The sequence below is a fragment of the Micropterus salmoides genome, unplaced genomic scaffold, assembly GCF_014851395.1.
Source record: "Micropterus salmoides isolate LMB-PRFRI ecotype aquatic unplaced genomic scaffold, ASM1485139v1 Ms_hic_scaffold_7, whole genome shotgun sequence".
NCBI classification, from domain to species: domain Eukaryota; kingdom Metazoa; phylum Chordata; class Actinopteri; order Centrarchiformes; family Centrarchidae; genus Micropterus; species Micropterus salmoides.
Genome location: NW_024044459.1, coordinates 26,804,482 through 26,820,327, shown reverse-complemented (window position 1 = coordinate 26,820,327; position 15,846 = coordinate 26,804,482). Strand labels below are relative to the sequence as shown.

Genomic DNA, 15,846 nt, shown 5'->3' with positions numbered 1-15,846 from the left:
TTAACAAAACTGACAAATTTTGCGGTTATGTTTTATTAATTTATAGATATTTTTGGGGCTTTTTAGCCTTTATTTGGATAGGCTAGAGAGAAGTAGGAAATTAGGGAGAGTAAGAAGAAGACATGCTTACAAGGGCCAAGGGCCACAGCTATAGGGACTAAGCTGTGGCCCTGGGTTCTCTCAACCGACTGAGCCACCTGGCCTCCTTTTGGGTCATTTTTTGTACAAAATCTGCTGTGGTTTAATCTGTGTTTCGTAGTGTTATTTCTGCCAATTAACACATTCACACTACCCCTCAATCTGATGCACTTTCCTGTAAACTGACACATGTAGACAAAGGTATGCTCATGGTGTTTGTTTCCAATGATGCCTCGCTAAAACAAATAAATGCATCACTATGTGTCTGAGTGCTCATAAAAAACGTGAAGGATCATCCCAATTACCCCAGCAGTGGCCTTTTAGTGGCAGGGCTTCTAATTAGTGCTGGAAGTATCTCTGTCTATGGAGAAAACCGAGTAGAGTGAAGAAATGCTGGGAATGAGAAAGAGTGGGTCATTGCAGCTCTGAGGCTATAATAGGGGTCCTTATGTATAATTAACTTGATACGTTGGTTTAAGTATGTTGAAAAATATGTGTAATTGAGTCTTGTCTCTACAAATGGAAATTAGATAGGAAATTCACGCTGCAATAGAATTATTGTACATTATCCTTTTTTGACAGTTCTGATATAAACAGTTCTTTTCTTGTGCTGGATTCACGAGAGCCAATACTCTAATCTGTAACGTCCTCAGGAGACACAGTTTTTTTATTAACACAAAAGGAGAGCATAATTTAGCGAGCTCAGACTTTCAGTTTGAGCTTTTGCTCAAAATTTTACTTGTAAATTGCCTTATTTCATAGTATTGCTAACATGTCTGCACCATAAAAATGAGCTTAAGCCCCCGGAATACCCCCTTGAATGTGGTCACATTGTCAGTGAGGTTAAACTTCCATTTCTTGTGGATCAGCTTTAAAATGGGTCATGTTCTTAAATAGAAACCGACTTCAGCTTCACAAACGAAAACTGAAATAGTCTTATTTGCATAATTTTAAAAATGGTAAGAATAAATGCAGTTTATACAAGTGCAGTTCATAGGAGGAATTCAATGGTACTTTGCTTAATATTCACTCGATACTATATTATTGCAGTCCTTCTGTTCTGCAGCAATGAAAGACTAGACAGCTGCGTTTTTGTGTTTTGTCAGAGGGTGAGCAAGATGAGCCAAAGTATCTTTTTTCCTGAAAATGAAGCAGCTTGGTGAGAACGTGGTGCCAAAATGATTAATGAATAACTGTCATCACCGTTTATTTACTTTATATTATTTGTCACAGACTATCAAAAGTGTGATACTGTATTATAATACCGAAATTGCCTTGTGTTATGCTGCCCTATTTAAAAAAAAAAACGAAAAATCAATTTTAATATTCACTGTAAATATCAGGTGTGTGTGTGTGTGTGTGTGTGTGTGTGAGTACAGTGTGCGAGTGTAACCCAACACAGCACCACTCTTTAGTCACCACAGGCTTCTTCATGTTGTCGCAGTCAAGTGAGCTGTCGTCAGCCATTATGAAAAATAACTAAATAACTCTGGAGACTCATTTTTCAAACAAGTTCACCAGAATTACAGGGTGAGTGAGGCACTTTTGTAGTCAACCAATAATGACGGTTTTAAGACACAGACTATAGAAAAACATTGGCATGTATAACATCACTCATAGGGCTTGCTGCCAGAATGTAATTGGAGGCAGGCAATTCAAGTTTGGGCAAAGATCTGGGAGCATGAGTGGAGATGAGGAAGCACCAACTCCTGTCAATCAAATAAGAATGCTTCAAAATGGATCACTCTTTAACCATTGACATTTTTTAAATTGCTATATATCAAAAAGATTGAAGACTAACGTTTTGGGAGAGATACTGTGCTTATTGAAAGATCCTTTGTGAGTGATCATGTAGCAGCAATTAGTGATGTGCGTATTTGGCATTGGCATTGTTTTTCCCACTTAGTTTTAAGAAATAAAATAAAGAAATGAAAGCAAACATGTAAATTAAATTAAAGCTTCATATGTGCACTCTGTGTATGTGTACCATGCTGGTGTGTAAACACTGAAACATAAATTAAACATGCACATATGAAAACCCATCTAATGTTGGCAAAATCGCAACCCTGCCAAACATGCTTTTGCTAATTTGTAAAACGAAAATATGTGGAATAGATGCAATTTTTCTGATATGCAATCTATCAAAGTGGCCTGCCAGTGAAAAACATGTCAAAGCAATGCCTTAAACTGGTGTTCACCATGCCTATTGTGCTTAGATAATAATGATCCTGCTTTGTGCGTGCTAAGCAGGATCTTTAGAAACATTCATCACTTCCCTCTTTCTTAGCTTTCTCTTTTCCTCTTGGCTCTCCAAGCCGCTTTACATTGGCACCATATTGACAGTCTGCACAAGGTTGACAGACTGGATCTGGAGCGTGAGGATTGATTAAATGTTCCATTTGATCACAGACATTCTGAATAAGACCGCTCATGCACACACACAGACACAGATGCATGCAATCACACTGTCTAAAAATGAAGCTATGATTTTTTGATTTTGCCCTTTTCTGGCTCCACAGATAAACCTGCAGAGGAGAATGAGGGTCACGGGCCTAATTACCCAGGGTGCAAAGCGTATCGGAAGCCCAGAGTACGTCAAGTCTTACAAAGTAGCCTACAGTGATGACGGGAAGACTTGGAGAACATACAAAGTCAAGGGCAAAGATGAGGATATGGTGAGACACACACATGGGCACACAAACAGAGGCCTTCAGAAGCATTGTCATATTTCCCTTTAGCTTCTCACTCTGTAATACACAGACAAAGGCACACAAACGGCCACACTCACACATGTGCACACACAGCGACTAGAGACTCAGTCAAGGGCAGGGTGGAGGAAATGATGAGATGGCTTTTTAATTAGCTAGCACACACCGGGCACATCTTGCTGCCCCTTACCCCCCTCCACTTTTATGACTTCTAGATTGAATTTTTATACTATTTGGGGATGAACAGCCACCAAATAGGCCACACAGTGTTCTATCATTCCTGACAGCAAACCACGGCTGTCCTCCATTTGGCCGAGCTCCGAATAACCCTCCAACCTCCAAACTTCTTCTCAAATTTATTACACGGAACAACGAGTCTGGACATGAATATTCCGGGATTTCCACTTTGTTCGTTGTCTGTCCTGTATTTTTCTTATTTAGTGTGTAGCACACAGAAACCAAGAATATTCATGATAGAGTGTAAATTTGAATACAGTATTCGAGGTGGTAGCACCTAAAGTAAAGTAAAGTAGGCCCTGTCAATGTGTATGAGGTAGCTGCACGGCCTGATCATTGAGCTAATATAAGTTCGGTATGTGTTTTTTTTGTGGTACCTGTTGCTGTCCAGTGACAGTTCCTATTTCCTGTAACAAATGAAAACACACTGCTCTATCTCTCCCTCGCTATCTCTTATTCTGTTGCCTTCTCTCCACGCCTCACACATGCACTACATCAGTCACTCAAATCAGAGAGGTTCTGTCAGACCTATCTCAGGTCATTTGGATAAAACACTCCAGAAGGTATAGCGATATAATTGGAGCACTAATTTAAAACACACCACTGTTCTTATGAATTACCGGCTCAAATGGTGCGAGAAATTGTCTATTTTTCCCTGTAATTCTAGCTCATTGACCTTGAATGACAGCAATTTGTTGAGTGTAGAGTAGACACTAGAGACAGCGCCAGATAGACTGCTACATTACAGCAAAACTGATCTGCTTCCCCATCCTCCCCACCCCCATCTGCTGTTATTTCATCCCCTGAAACAGATTTTCAGAGGAAATGTTGATAACAACGCTCCATCAGCCAACTCCTTCACGCCTCCCATTGAAGCCCAATATGTGCGAATTTACCCCCAAGTCTGCAGGAGGCACTGTACCCTACGCATGGAGCTGCTCGGCTGTGAGCTAACAGGTGAGTGAGCTGCGCTTAGTTCATAAGTTTAAACACCAATTAATTATAAAATGGTTAGATTATTTTTTTGGGGGGGGGGGTAAGTCAGGAAGGTTAGAACAAATCTGTTTGTTTTGGTGTTGCCAGGCTGCTCTGAACCACTAGGAATGAAGTCGGGCCATATCCAGGATTACCAGGTCACGGCATCCAGCATCTTCAGGACGCTCAACATGGACATGTTCACTTGGGAGCCTGGAAAGGCCCGGTTGGACAAACAGGGCAAGGTCAATGCTTGGACAGCTGGACATAGTGACCAGTCACAGTGGCTACAGGTAAGATGCTATCTGAGCTAAATCTGTTATCTGTTCTAGCTACTGTAGAGATCAGATCAATATATTAGCAGGGAAATGAACAACAGACAGCCAGGCTCTTGCAGATGGCTGGTTTTCATTCTGCTGAAGGATTAGCTCTTACCTCCCTGGCATAGTAATTGATTGTGTGTACATGGTAATGCATGCCAATGGATTCAATTATTTCATAGGGAAAGACTTCATTGATATGTGCACTGTCAGATGTGAAGGAAATTATATCTTAAAATCCTTCCTATTACCTAGCTAACAGTATTATTCTTAGAAACAGTCTGTAATAGGTAGTTATTTCTTTCCCTTTCATGCCATGTCTTTTTGAATCCAAAACGCCCACTGCTGGAAGAGTTTAGCCTTGTTATCTCTGGCTGCAGCCCAGGCTTTCTATCTCTATGAAAACAGCCAATCCATTTGTTTTCATTACTGTAACTGATGGCTGAAAATGTCTCCTAAAAGGGACAAGACACGTCTCTTAGTGAACGTTTACACCCTAGTCTTTCTGCTTAACAATATATGAGATTGATGGTGGCCTAGGAAGTTTCAGATACATATCAATCATGCCTAGTATGCCCTGGTATATTGGATTTTTTTGTTGTTCTTTTAAGATAAAAGGCTGCAAAACTGATAGCATAGAAGAAATTGTGATGTGGATCATCTTCTCAAGGAATTGAAGATTTCTTTGATTTCTTGGCCTTTTTGCTGCACTCACTCCACACATACCACCTCCCTAGCAGTGACACAGTTAAGGCTCTCACTTGTCTGGCCGTTGTTAGATTGGTCGGGTCTTGAGTCAGATATATATATATTTTTTTTATTATGCGGAAAGCATTTTGCTAAGGGTGATGGTATGCATCGCTGTGTGTCGGAGGAGACAGGTACTTAGGCAGGCCCCATCCAGGCCAGGGAGCTCGGCGAAGCAAAATTGATTGCTGTGGGTAAAGGAAAACTTGTGGTCTTATATTACATGCTGTGCCAGGAGGAGAAGGGAGACGCTATACAGGCGCAGTGAGAAAATCAATAGCTTCCACTGCCAAGGACCATTTCTGGAAAAATTAAGTTATATACTGTAGAATGTTGTTTCATATTTATATGGACACAGCTGTTGGAACTGACCAATTTTTTTACATTTAGTCATCGTCTTATATGCATTTGTTAAACTTGAGAATCAGTGTCTTCTGTATACAGGATGCCATGGAAAATAACTGATTTTCAGTGACATTAGTGAGTGACTTTAAACCGTAACGATTAATAGAATTAATCAGCCCTAATGACAAATTAAGTATTCCTATTCATCAAGACAACTGCTCTCCTGTGCAGTGGAAGTAGTGGGAATGTCTGTATAGACACCAAGTATGAAACTGGATTTCTTTATGCATAGGACTGGATTCCATTTCAATATCAAATATTGAAGTCATGAGTTGACACAGGTTTTGGGTGTTTTACTTTCATAGTAGTTGTTAACCTAACTATGTGTTATAGTTGTCTTTTGTAGGTTTCTGAAGAATTGCGTATCCATTTTTGACATGACACACTACCCTGACTACATCTCAGTTTAACAAGACATTAACAATACATTATTTTTCCTTGTTTGACAATAGGAATTACAATGACACATTGGCCCAATTAGTGGTCAATTATGGAGCTACTCAACTCAAGCATACAATGAATCATTTGAATGTAATCATTTGACAAGTTAAGAACATAGTTTTTAGCAGACTAAATACTCCAGAATGGACATTTTGTGCCACAAAATACTGTAAAATCTAAACAAAAACACAGAGACAAGAACTGGATCCATTTAAGGGACTGTCTAAGCTAAAGTTATTCTGGCCTGACTATATATAAAATTACACTGTGGGAGACTGAACCAGTATCTTTCAAGATGCTTTCAAGAGAGGAGCTGAAACTGTCGGACGCAGCTGCCAAGTGTTCCAGCTGGCATACGCTGATTAGTTAATTATGCACATTAACATGGCCACAAAGCAAAGAGAAATTGCCAGACAGACATTAGCTACTTTTCAATTTCACTGTGTCCGTGTTAATGCAACACATGTACTGTACATGTTCTGGCAAGTACTGTAGCAGGACTGGAGAGTTTTTTGGTGGATTACATTCCTAAAACAAAGAAATAAACAATGTTGGAATGGGGATATTGTGTCTTCATCTTACATCTCTTAATTCTATTGTAGTCAACAAACTAGCAAGGATTCACTTTCCTGAGTGGGTAGCACTGAACAGGTTCCAGGAGGTATCTCCACTGACAGGAAGTAAAGAAGAATTGAAATTAGTTTTGTGCTGTCTCCTAAACCGCAAAGAACAAGTATTCCATATAAAAACACATGGATTCATCCATCACCTTTGACTTACTCATTATCTCCTTTGGCTATGCTTTGATGTACAGTGTAGCAAACCTAAAATTTAGTTATGCAATTTAATAAATTTATGAGAATTGATACCCAGTTATGAATTTTATTATTCATAAAAATCAAACCAGATTCCTCGTTTCAGGGCACCACCGGAGTTGTTATAATCCTAGAGTCTCCGGACCTCTAGGTAGTTTTAATAATTATACAATTATTACTAGTGATCAGTTAGTTAATAATCGCTCAATTATCTTAAATCAGTCAGTCAGTCTCATATCTAAAGGGTCAATTCTCTTGGCAGGAACTAGAAATAGGCAACACACACAGCTCTTGATTATATTACAGTGAATTTATTCTCTAACTAATGTGATAAGAAGATGGTTGGATACAGGGAACATAAACATTTGCTGAACAATGAGCCTGGAGGTTCAATTGCGGGAAGCATTTGACTCATACGGCATAGAAGAGCTAATGAAAGTAAACTAATGCTATGATTTTAGGAGTTAAAATGGACATATCTGATCACAGAACGTGTGTTAAGTCTTACTGCTTGTCGACAGCCTGCTTTTGGCCTGTTGCACGGGTCCCACGCTAGCTGCCCGATCCTGGCTTTTTGCTAGGGATTCTCCGGGGTTCTCCGTGTCTGATTGAAAACGCCTCCTCCGTCTGGCAATTCGGCTGTTTTCAGGTTTCCTTCGTTGTAGCTGGCGAGACCACGTGGCTTGGTCTGACCTCGGTGAAGTTGGCTCGACGAAAAAGGCTTAAAATGGAACTTGGTCGTTCCGGAATTAGTCCAGTGTAACTTGACGGACTGAACTTTAACAAACAAAAAAAATAAAGAAAATAAAACAAACTGAAGGCAGATCGATTTCGCGGCACTTCAGGTGTGTAGCTTCAGGCGAACAAAAGGCCGGTCTCGCTGGCCGAGTCTGAGGGCGTTGCCTGGCGAGGCACGCCGTCGCGTGCCGAAGCGTCCAGGGAGCCGAGCAGAGCGGAAGAGAGCCAACAGCGAAGAGAAGAGAGTACGAGAGGTCGCGTCGCTCTTTTGTTGCTTGGGGCGTGGTTCCCCAGGGGGTGTCTCAGGTTTCCCAAGGGACTGCCTTTCTAAACTTAATGTCTAAAAAGAAATCTATTTGCGCGTATTATGATCAAATATTTTCCACAATTGAACCTCAATGGTCGAACGGTTGTACTGTTCTAGGCATTTGGTAACAGGAAACAATTGTCACATTATTGGTCAGGATATTTATACATTTAACGGCATTTCCAACAATGGTATGTAATACTTATTTTGTCCACTTGGGGGATCTCAGGTTACATGAGGAAAGCTTGGATTACATTAGATGAAGGAGTGTCTTGCTGAAAATAAAAACACTGCACAAGTAACTTTCTTTTCAGCACTAATAGCAACAACGGATAGCAACAACAGTTAACATAACTACTCAAATAGAAGCAAACGTAATCAGGTAACTAAAGATTTAATTAAACTTAATTAAATGCTTTGAGTCTTTGGAGACTGCAGTCTTTGGCCATTCAAAGTTCGGCTGTCCTGGATTGTGTCACACTTAGGTGAGACAAGGAGTATCCCTTTGATGGCATAATAAACAGAGCAAAGTCAGTTGCCACGGAAACATGTGTGTGTGTGTGTGGGGGGGGGGGGGGGGGGGAGCAACTTGGACCCCCCCCCCCCCTTCTTCTCTGGGGAGGAGAAAGGAATTTAGAGTAGCTCCAAATTTATTCAATATAAAATGCACAAATCCACACCGTTGTTCACTACAACAGATTAGCCAGGTTGTTACATTGATACATCCTTTCTGAGGTCATTTTTATTAAAATATCTAAAATTAGCCTTCACCTTATCAAACTTATTTATATTTATTTCTTGAATACATTCAATATGGGTCCACAGTAATGGTATGCTGACATTAATCAAAATTAATTGAAGCCAAATTTCAGAACCTCTACCCGATGTCATTTTACTTTGTTGGTTATTTTTTTTTTTTTTTAGCGTGTTAATACTTTCCCCACTGTGTGTGTTCATGTACTTTTCCCTTAAAAACATACTACCACGTGTGGAGTCACATGACTCCGCCCCGTCCAGTCCTGCTCAGGTTCCAGACCAGTGTCTGAAACACAGGGAGATGTTAGCTATCGCTAACCGCACAGTGTGCGAGTGAAAATCATTAGATGCGTATTGATATTAATGATCATGTGAAGTTGTAGTAGTCATTCATTCAGCAGTGGCAATGCACCACATATAGGGGAAACAGTTCTCTGTTATGCGTACATCAACATTACATATATAAATTAACATTTAGATAATCGATTTTTGAGATTTGTAAATAGAAAAAAAAATAGGGGTGGTGATGGCGAAGACTATGCCTTTGGTGTGAGAGACCCGGGTTCAATCCCCCATTGTGACCCATCCACCATTGTGTCCCTGAGCAAGACACTTAACCCCTAATTGTTCCAGAGGCATGCGACCTCTGACATGTATAGCACTTGTAAGTTGCTTTGGATAAAAAGCGTCAGCTAAATGAATAAATGTAATAGTTGAGCATATTTGTAGTACAAACCTATGCTATGTCTCAATTCGGGTACTTCCTTTAGTATACTAACATGCAGTACACTGCGTACACTATGTACTGACTTGCTTAGTGCGTTCATTTTGACAGGGTAGTGTTCAAATCAATCACTGTCTCAAATCAAACACTGCTGTTGTGCACTAACTAGAAATGACTATCGCAAGATTGCACAATACCGCCAGCACAGAGGCCGCCTGCAGAGCTTCAAAATAACCCATAATCCAGGCTTTATCATCCAAAATAAGTGCTCAGAATCGGGTTTATTGCAGAGTTCAAACTTACAAGTAATTTTCTTTGGTATATTGATGCATAAATAAGAATTATATAAAATAAAAGCAATAGAAAGCAAGTATTGTAACCACAACTGTACACTAACAGTGTTATGTCTGATGTCTGAAATTACTCAAATGTAATGGCAGAATAACAGCAGTACGAACATTTAAACTATCTTACAGATGTGTTTTCCTCTACTGTTGTTGCTGGAGTCTCTGCTGAGCTGGCTGCAGTGGTATGTGTGACTGCAGTGGCAGAGGGCTCTGTGAGCAGGCGGCTGGCCAGCCTCTCTAGCTCCACCAGCGGGTTGGCATGAGCTTCCCCCGCTGCCACCTGCGGAGCTTCTCAACTCCGGAAACGTTCAAGCACATTTTTGATCTACCATCGCTATTCGTAAAACTGTCAATATTCAACATCTACACGTTTGATTTCTCGCCTCAATTTATTATTTAGTATTTAGTGATGAAATAGTGTACGAAACTTGTAAAAGACGGTCTGTTGTTGAACTCTCTCTCTGCTGCTTTCCACTTCTCCTGTGTTGTTGGTCCCGCCCACTTCTGCTACATATCTAAAATGGCAGTCGTTGAAGGTGAGAAGTATCCACCGTTTCACACTCAACTTTTTGGCCGTTACGAGTGCACCATCCGGGTACTCACAGTGCACTGCATTTTGCCATAATTCTCAGTGTGAAGGCACTCATGCCCTCAAAATTGTAAGTGTGGAAGTGCATGAATTGAGACACAGCACTAGTCAGTGGACTATGCACACTTCTCAGTACAACTTATGCCTTGTTGAAAATGTTCTCAAATAATCTGAGCATGTATGCAATATTTGAGTTATACAGTCGGTGGTTTTATATATTCACTGCTCCATTCAACACTGATTGACCTGTAATCCTTTGACATGTAAAGAAATTAGATTAATAGTAAGCAATGAAGAGGAATTAATTGGCAGGTTGACAATGTATTGTTATTCAAAGTAGGTTGAAAAAAATCACAGGTCTCAAATTGTATTCACCTGAGGAACTTTAAGCATGTTTTCTCACCCTTAGGATCTTACATATCCTTGTGGCAAAGCAGAAGAACGTTTGGTTTGGTGTCATCTTTAAAGGTTCAGTGTGTAAATTTTAGTGACATCTAGTGGTGAGGATTGTGAATTGCACCACCCCTCCCCTATCCAAGCGAGTTGTATGGCTACGGTGCCTGAGACAGGACATCTATGAGATAGCAAGTCAAGTGATCAGGTTTCTTTAGATGGATATTAAGAAATTACATTAACTTAATTATTCAGTAAAACCTTAGGTTTTTTAAAATATTATTGTTACTTGTTCATTAATAAACAACATGAAGAAATGAAGTGCTACATGTCTTATACTCCTGTAATACAGTATTTTACATCTTGGGAGGGTTGATCATCTGGACTAACATACCAAAGTAAATAATGAACATCACATCTAGTGCTTCATGTATAAACACTGACAGATAACAGGACAATGTAAGCCTCACTGTTTCTGCACCACAGTCCATTATAAACCACATAATACATGAAGTTTACAAAGGCATTGGCTGGTGAGGATCAAGGCTCCTTTCACTTTGCTTAATTAGATGATAAATTAAATAATTAATAATTAAAAAAAATTTTTTTATATACAACCGAAATGCAAAGTAGTACTGATAGCCATAATTTCAGCTTGTGGTAAAATGGTGCAATGTTTTTAATGGACATTTAGCATGTGAAAGTACAAATTACACATTAGTGTGCACAGTGGGGAAGCAATATTCTAAACATTTTTAATGCAAATTCTGAAAATATTTATTATTGGTCACTTGATAGGCACACGGTCTTGTTATATATCACCATTAGCAGTAAAAAGAAATACATGTTTAGCTGCTGATCTGAGCTTCCCCGCTGTTACCGTTTCATTACCAATAATATTCATCAGTTGTTACAATCCAACTACATATTTTTTCTACCAGCGCAGTAAAAGTTTAGCTGGCTGATCTGAGCTTTGATGATGGAAGCTGCCGTTTTATTGCCAATTAGTGATCAGCTGATTGTAGAACGTAACCGACAAAGCCAAAACAGAGTGCTGGAGAGAGAGTAACTACACCACCAAGCCAAAGCCAGTGCTGGAGAATAAACCAATGCAACTAACCTTACATGATTTTTCTACTAGGGCAGTAAAAGTTTAGCTGGCTGATGCTTCCATGCTCTAAGTTAACATTACGGTTTTATTGCCAATTAACGTTCCTGATCAGCTGATTGTCTCGCTAACTAATTGGCAAAACCAACCCACAGGCTGGAGAATAAGTAGGCAACATGAAATTAATGCAACTACGTACACACCACTGACAGGGGAAACACCTCAGCTCTCTCTGTGATTATGGCCAGCTTCAAGCTAAAGCTATCAGAAAACAGCTTTCATTTGCATCGCTAAAGTCTGACAAACCTAAGTTATTTACCTGTCCAGCAGAAAACAGACAACTTCAGCACCGCTTTGAAAACATCTGTCCCACATTATAGCCTTCCATCTGGGAAAATCCACAACATCCGTGATTTCTGCTGTCAGCTGTCTGTATCTGTCCAGACTCCTCTGGCTTCATGGTATAAAGATCCACAGGCTGTCAGCTCTCGTGCTAAATAACATGTGTGTGCTCCTTCATTTGTCCAAATGTCACTTCTCTTCTTACTTTTAATAAACCAGAAGAGTATTCAGTCTGTATATTATTATTATTATATCCTCTTCTTCTATATATGTATTTAATGTAGTGACAGGCGTCTGCACTGCCTGAATTAAACAAGCAGAAGAAGAACGCTGTGATGACGAAACGCACTCTGTAGCGCTGTTTGTTGTCGGCTACGGTAGAAACATAATGACAAAATATAGCGACCTCCATAGAAGGTTGTGCTCATTCTAAGGTTGGGCTCATTCTAAATTAATAAAAACATAATGGTTCATTATGTAAAGTCTTTATACAGCACTGAAAACATATACTCACCTAAAGGATTATTAGGAACACCTGTTCAATTTCTCATTAATGCAATTATCTAATCAACCAATCACATGGCAATTGCTTCAATGCATTTAGGGGTGTGGTCCTGGTCAAGACAATCTCCTGAACTCCAAACTGAATGTCAGAATGGGAAAGAAAGGTGATTTAAGCAATTTTGAGCGTGGCATGGTTGTTGGTGCCAGACGGGCCGGTCTGAGTATTTCACAATCTGCTCAGTTACTGGGATTTTCACGCACAACCATTTCTAGGGTTTACAAAGAATGGTGTGAAAAGGGAAAAACATCCAGTATGCGGCAGTCCTGTGGGCGAAAATGCCTTGTTGATGCTAGAGGTCAGAGGAGAATGGGCCGACTGATTCAAGCTGATAGAAGAGCAACTTTGACTGAAATAACCACTCGTTACAACCGAGGTATGCAGCAAAGCATTTGTGAAGCCACAACACGCACAACCTTGAGGCGGATGGGCTACAACAGCAGAAGACCCCACCGGGTACCACTCATCTCCACTACAAATAGGAAAAAGAGGCTACAATTTGCAAGAGCTCACCAAAATTGGACAGTTGAAGACTGGAAAAATGTTGCCTGGTCTGATGAGTCTCGATTTCTGTTGAGACATTCAGATGGTAGAGTCAGAATTTGGCATAAACAGAATGAGAACATGGATCCATCATGCCTTGTTACCACTGTGCAGGCTGGTGGTGGTGGTGTAATGGTGTGGGGGATGTTTTCTTGACACACTTTAGGCCCCTTAGTGCCAATTGGGCATCGTTTAAATGCCACGGCCTACCTGAGCATTGTTTCTGTCCATCCCTTTATGGCCACCATGTACCCATCCTCTGATGGCTACTTCCAGCAGGATAATGCACCATGTCACAAAGCTCGAATTATTTCAAATTGGTTTCTTGAACATGACAATGAGTTCACTGTACTAAAATGGCCCCCACAGTCACCAGATCTCAGTGGAACAGGAGCTTCGTGCCCTGGATGTGCATCCCACAAATCTCCATCAACTGCAAGATGCTATCCTATCAATATGGGCCAACATTTCTAAAGATTGCTTTCAGCACCTTGTTGAATCAATGCCACGTAGAATTAAAGCAGTTCTGAAGGCGAAAGGGGGTCAAACACAGTATTAGTATGGTGTTCCTAATAATCCTTTAGGTGAGTGTTGTTATGGATATTATATTGCATTTCTGTCAATAGATCCTCAGAAATATTACATCCTGAACCTTTAAGCTTTGTTCACATTATATAAACGTTGCTGTAGTTTCTTTCATATCAGTGAAAGTCCCCTTCTGTCACCCAGCATACAATAGAATTTATGTTAGTGGTAGGACACACAAGGTTTTTAAGACTGTCAGATTTGTTCCACATAGTGGAAATGGAAAATGGCGTGTAGACATTGATATAACAAAATGCATCCTTTCATTTGAAACTTGTTAAATGCATGAGTAGCCGGCAAAGGTTACAAAACAAGCTATGGAAGTAATTCATTTCTGGTGGTTCATTCGTTATCCCCTGTCTCCAAGGTTTTCACACCCAATTATCTCCTTAAAGTGATAAATATGTGTGGTGTGTGGCTGTGGCACCCCGATAATCACCTCTGCCTCTGATGATGCAGAGTGAGCGAAAACTTGTGAGTGAAAACTTTGAGAGAACGACAGTTGTCCCTATGCAAATGGTACATCGGTGCTAATGTGAAATTCAGCATACACTTATTGTTGCGCATCAGTGCACACATTGGCTGATGTGATAAAGTTGTACAAGCTGTAACATGACACTTTTTTTTTCTGACAAGTAATTTATGTGCCTGACCAGGTAACGTAAGACATCACGGAAGGTCTGCATATGATATATTTACATGCAGTTTTACTTTGTATCTATGGAATAAAAGACTGTATTGTATCTTACATAATTCTTGGTTTCTGAGGTGGAGAACACCCTTGCCCCGGCAGTAATTAAATAATAAATTTTTTCTACTCTATTTAAGTGAACAAATATTATATATTTTATAATATGTTTACATTTTGTTAAACAGATTTACCCACTATTGTTGTCACTGTTTGGTTTGAAGCATGGTTGGACCCAAAAGACTTCAGACAGGATTAGATTTTTTTTTGTTGTTCAGATAAGATTAGACAGCTTTATTATTCCCCAGTGGGGAAACTCATTGCCACCAAATCAAGTCATAAAGACATAAAACAATATAGACATTGCATTTACGGCACACAACAGATAAATCAATAACACAGGAAAAGGCCATTTGAGACATGATTAACAGCTGAACGGTTCGATGGGTTCTTTAGATCTGAAGGCAGAGCAGTAAAATCCCAGGATGCCAGGAGCTTGAGTAACTGTAGACTACCATATGCATAGCCTAGTACATAACAATTAAAGCAAATGACTACAGTGAGAGTGGAGGTTTGCATTGGCAGATGCTGATGAGGTAAATATCTTAGCAACTAAGGTACTACATGCACATGGGGTGAAAAGTGTCTCTGCTGGAACACACAGGACCATGGAGAAGGCAGAGTAGCACACTATAAACCCAGACAGGGGAGACAAAGACAAGTGGAGCGACATAAGTAAAGTGACCTATCACAGTCACAGCCAAATCAAGCCTGTCCAGTGCTCCCGCCAGTGTTATTACTGTTGAGGCAGTTTATACATACATTTCTTGATTGGCAATATCATAGTTATTTGGAATGGGATGTAAAGGAATAGAGTTTCCGATTACTGAGGAAATGGTGGTACCATGATTCTGAATGACTACCATGATAGTCAAGGTGATCAATATACAGTGTGATGAAATGTTGCTTAAGCTCCACATACACACCATATTGACACCAGAAGTCCTGGTGAATGATGTGAAAGGGGGAAAAAAATGGCACTGCCACAAAAGTGTAGCTTTTGGTGGTAGAACCTGGAAGTCCTCATAAAACATTACAGCTGTATGACAGAACTGGGTTGCGGCCATTTGTTTCCTGACTTGGGTAAATTACATCTGTACAGTACATAGACACTAGAGATGATGATTAAGCCCACTGTGGAGGTGGTCATGAGAGTTTTCGGTAACAATTTCTATGAAGGTCATCGCTATAATGACTTATGCATATATTTATAACACTATATAATGCGTCCATAAGACATTATAACAGTTGTTATAATCACTTACAAACATGCGTTAGGCGCTATAGCAAAGTTCACAATGTATTATGAACTTTTGAT

At 40.0% G+C, this 15,846-nt stretch overlaps 1 protein-coding gene across 2 annotated transcripts in view; it reads left to right on the top strand.

Annotated features, from left to right (window-relative positions):
* Positions 1-15,846, top strand: part of LOC119891772 (EGF-like repeat and discoidin I-like domain-containing protein 3) — a 118,407-nt gene that overhangs the window by 74,911 nt on the left and 27,650 nt on the right. For both annotated transcript variants that reach the window (XM_038703630.1, XM_038703629.1), the window contains exons 6-8: positions 2,658-2,813; positions 3,896-4,040; positions 4,167-4,351. In XM_038703630.1, coding sequence (XP_038559558.1) covers positions 2,658-2,813; positions 3,896-4,040; positions 4,167-4,351 — 486 coding nt within the window. The remainder of the gene's footprint in view (positions 1-2,657; positions 2,814-3,895; positions 4,041-4,166; positions 4,352-15,846) is intronic.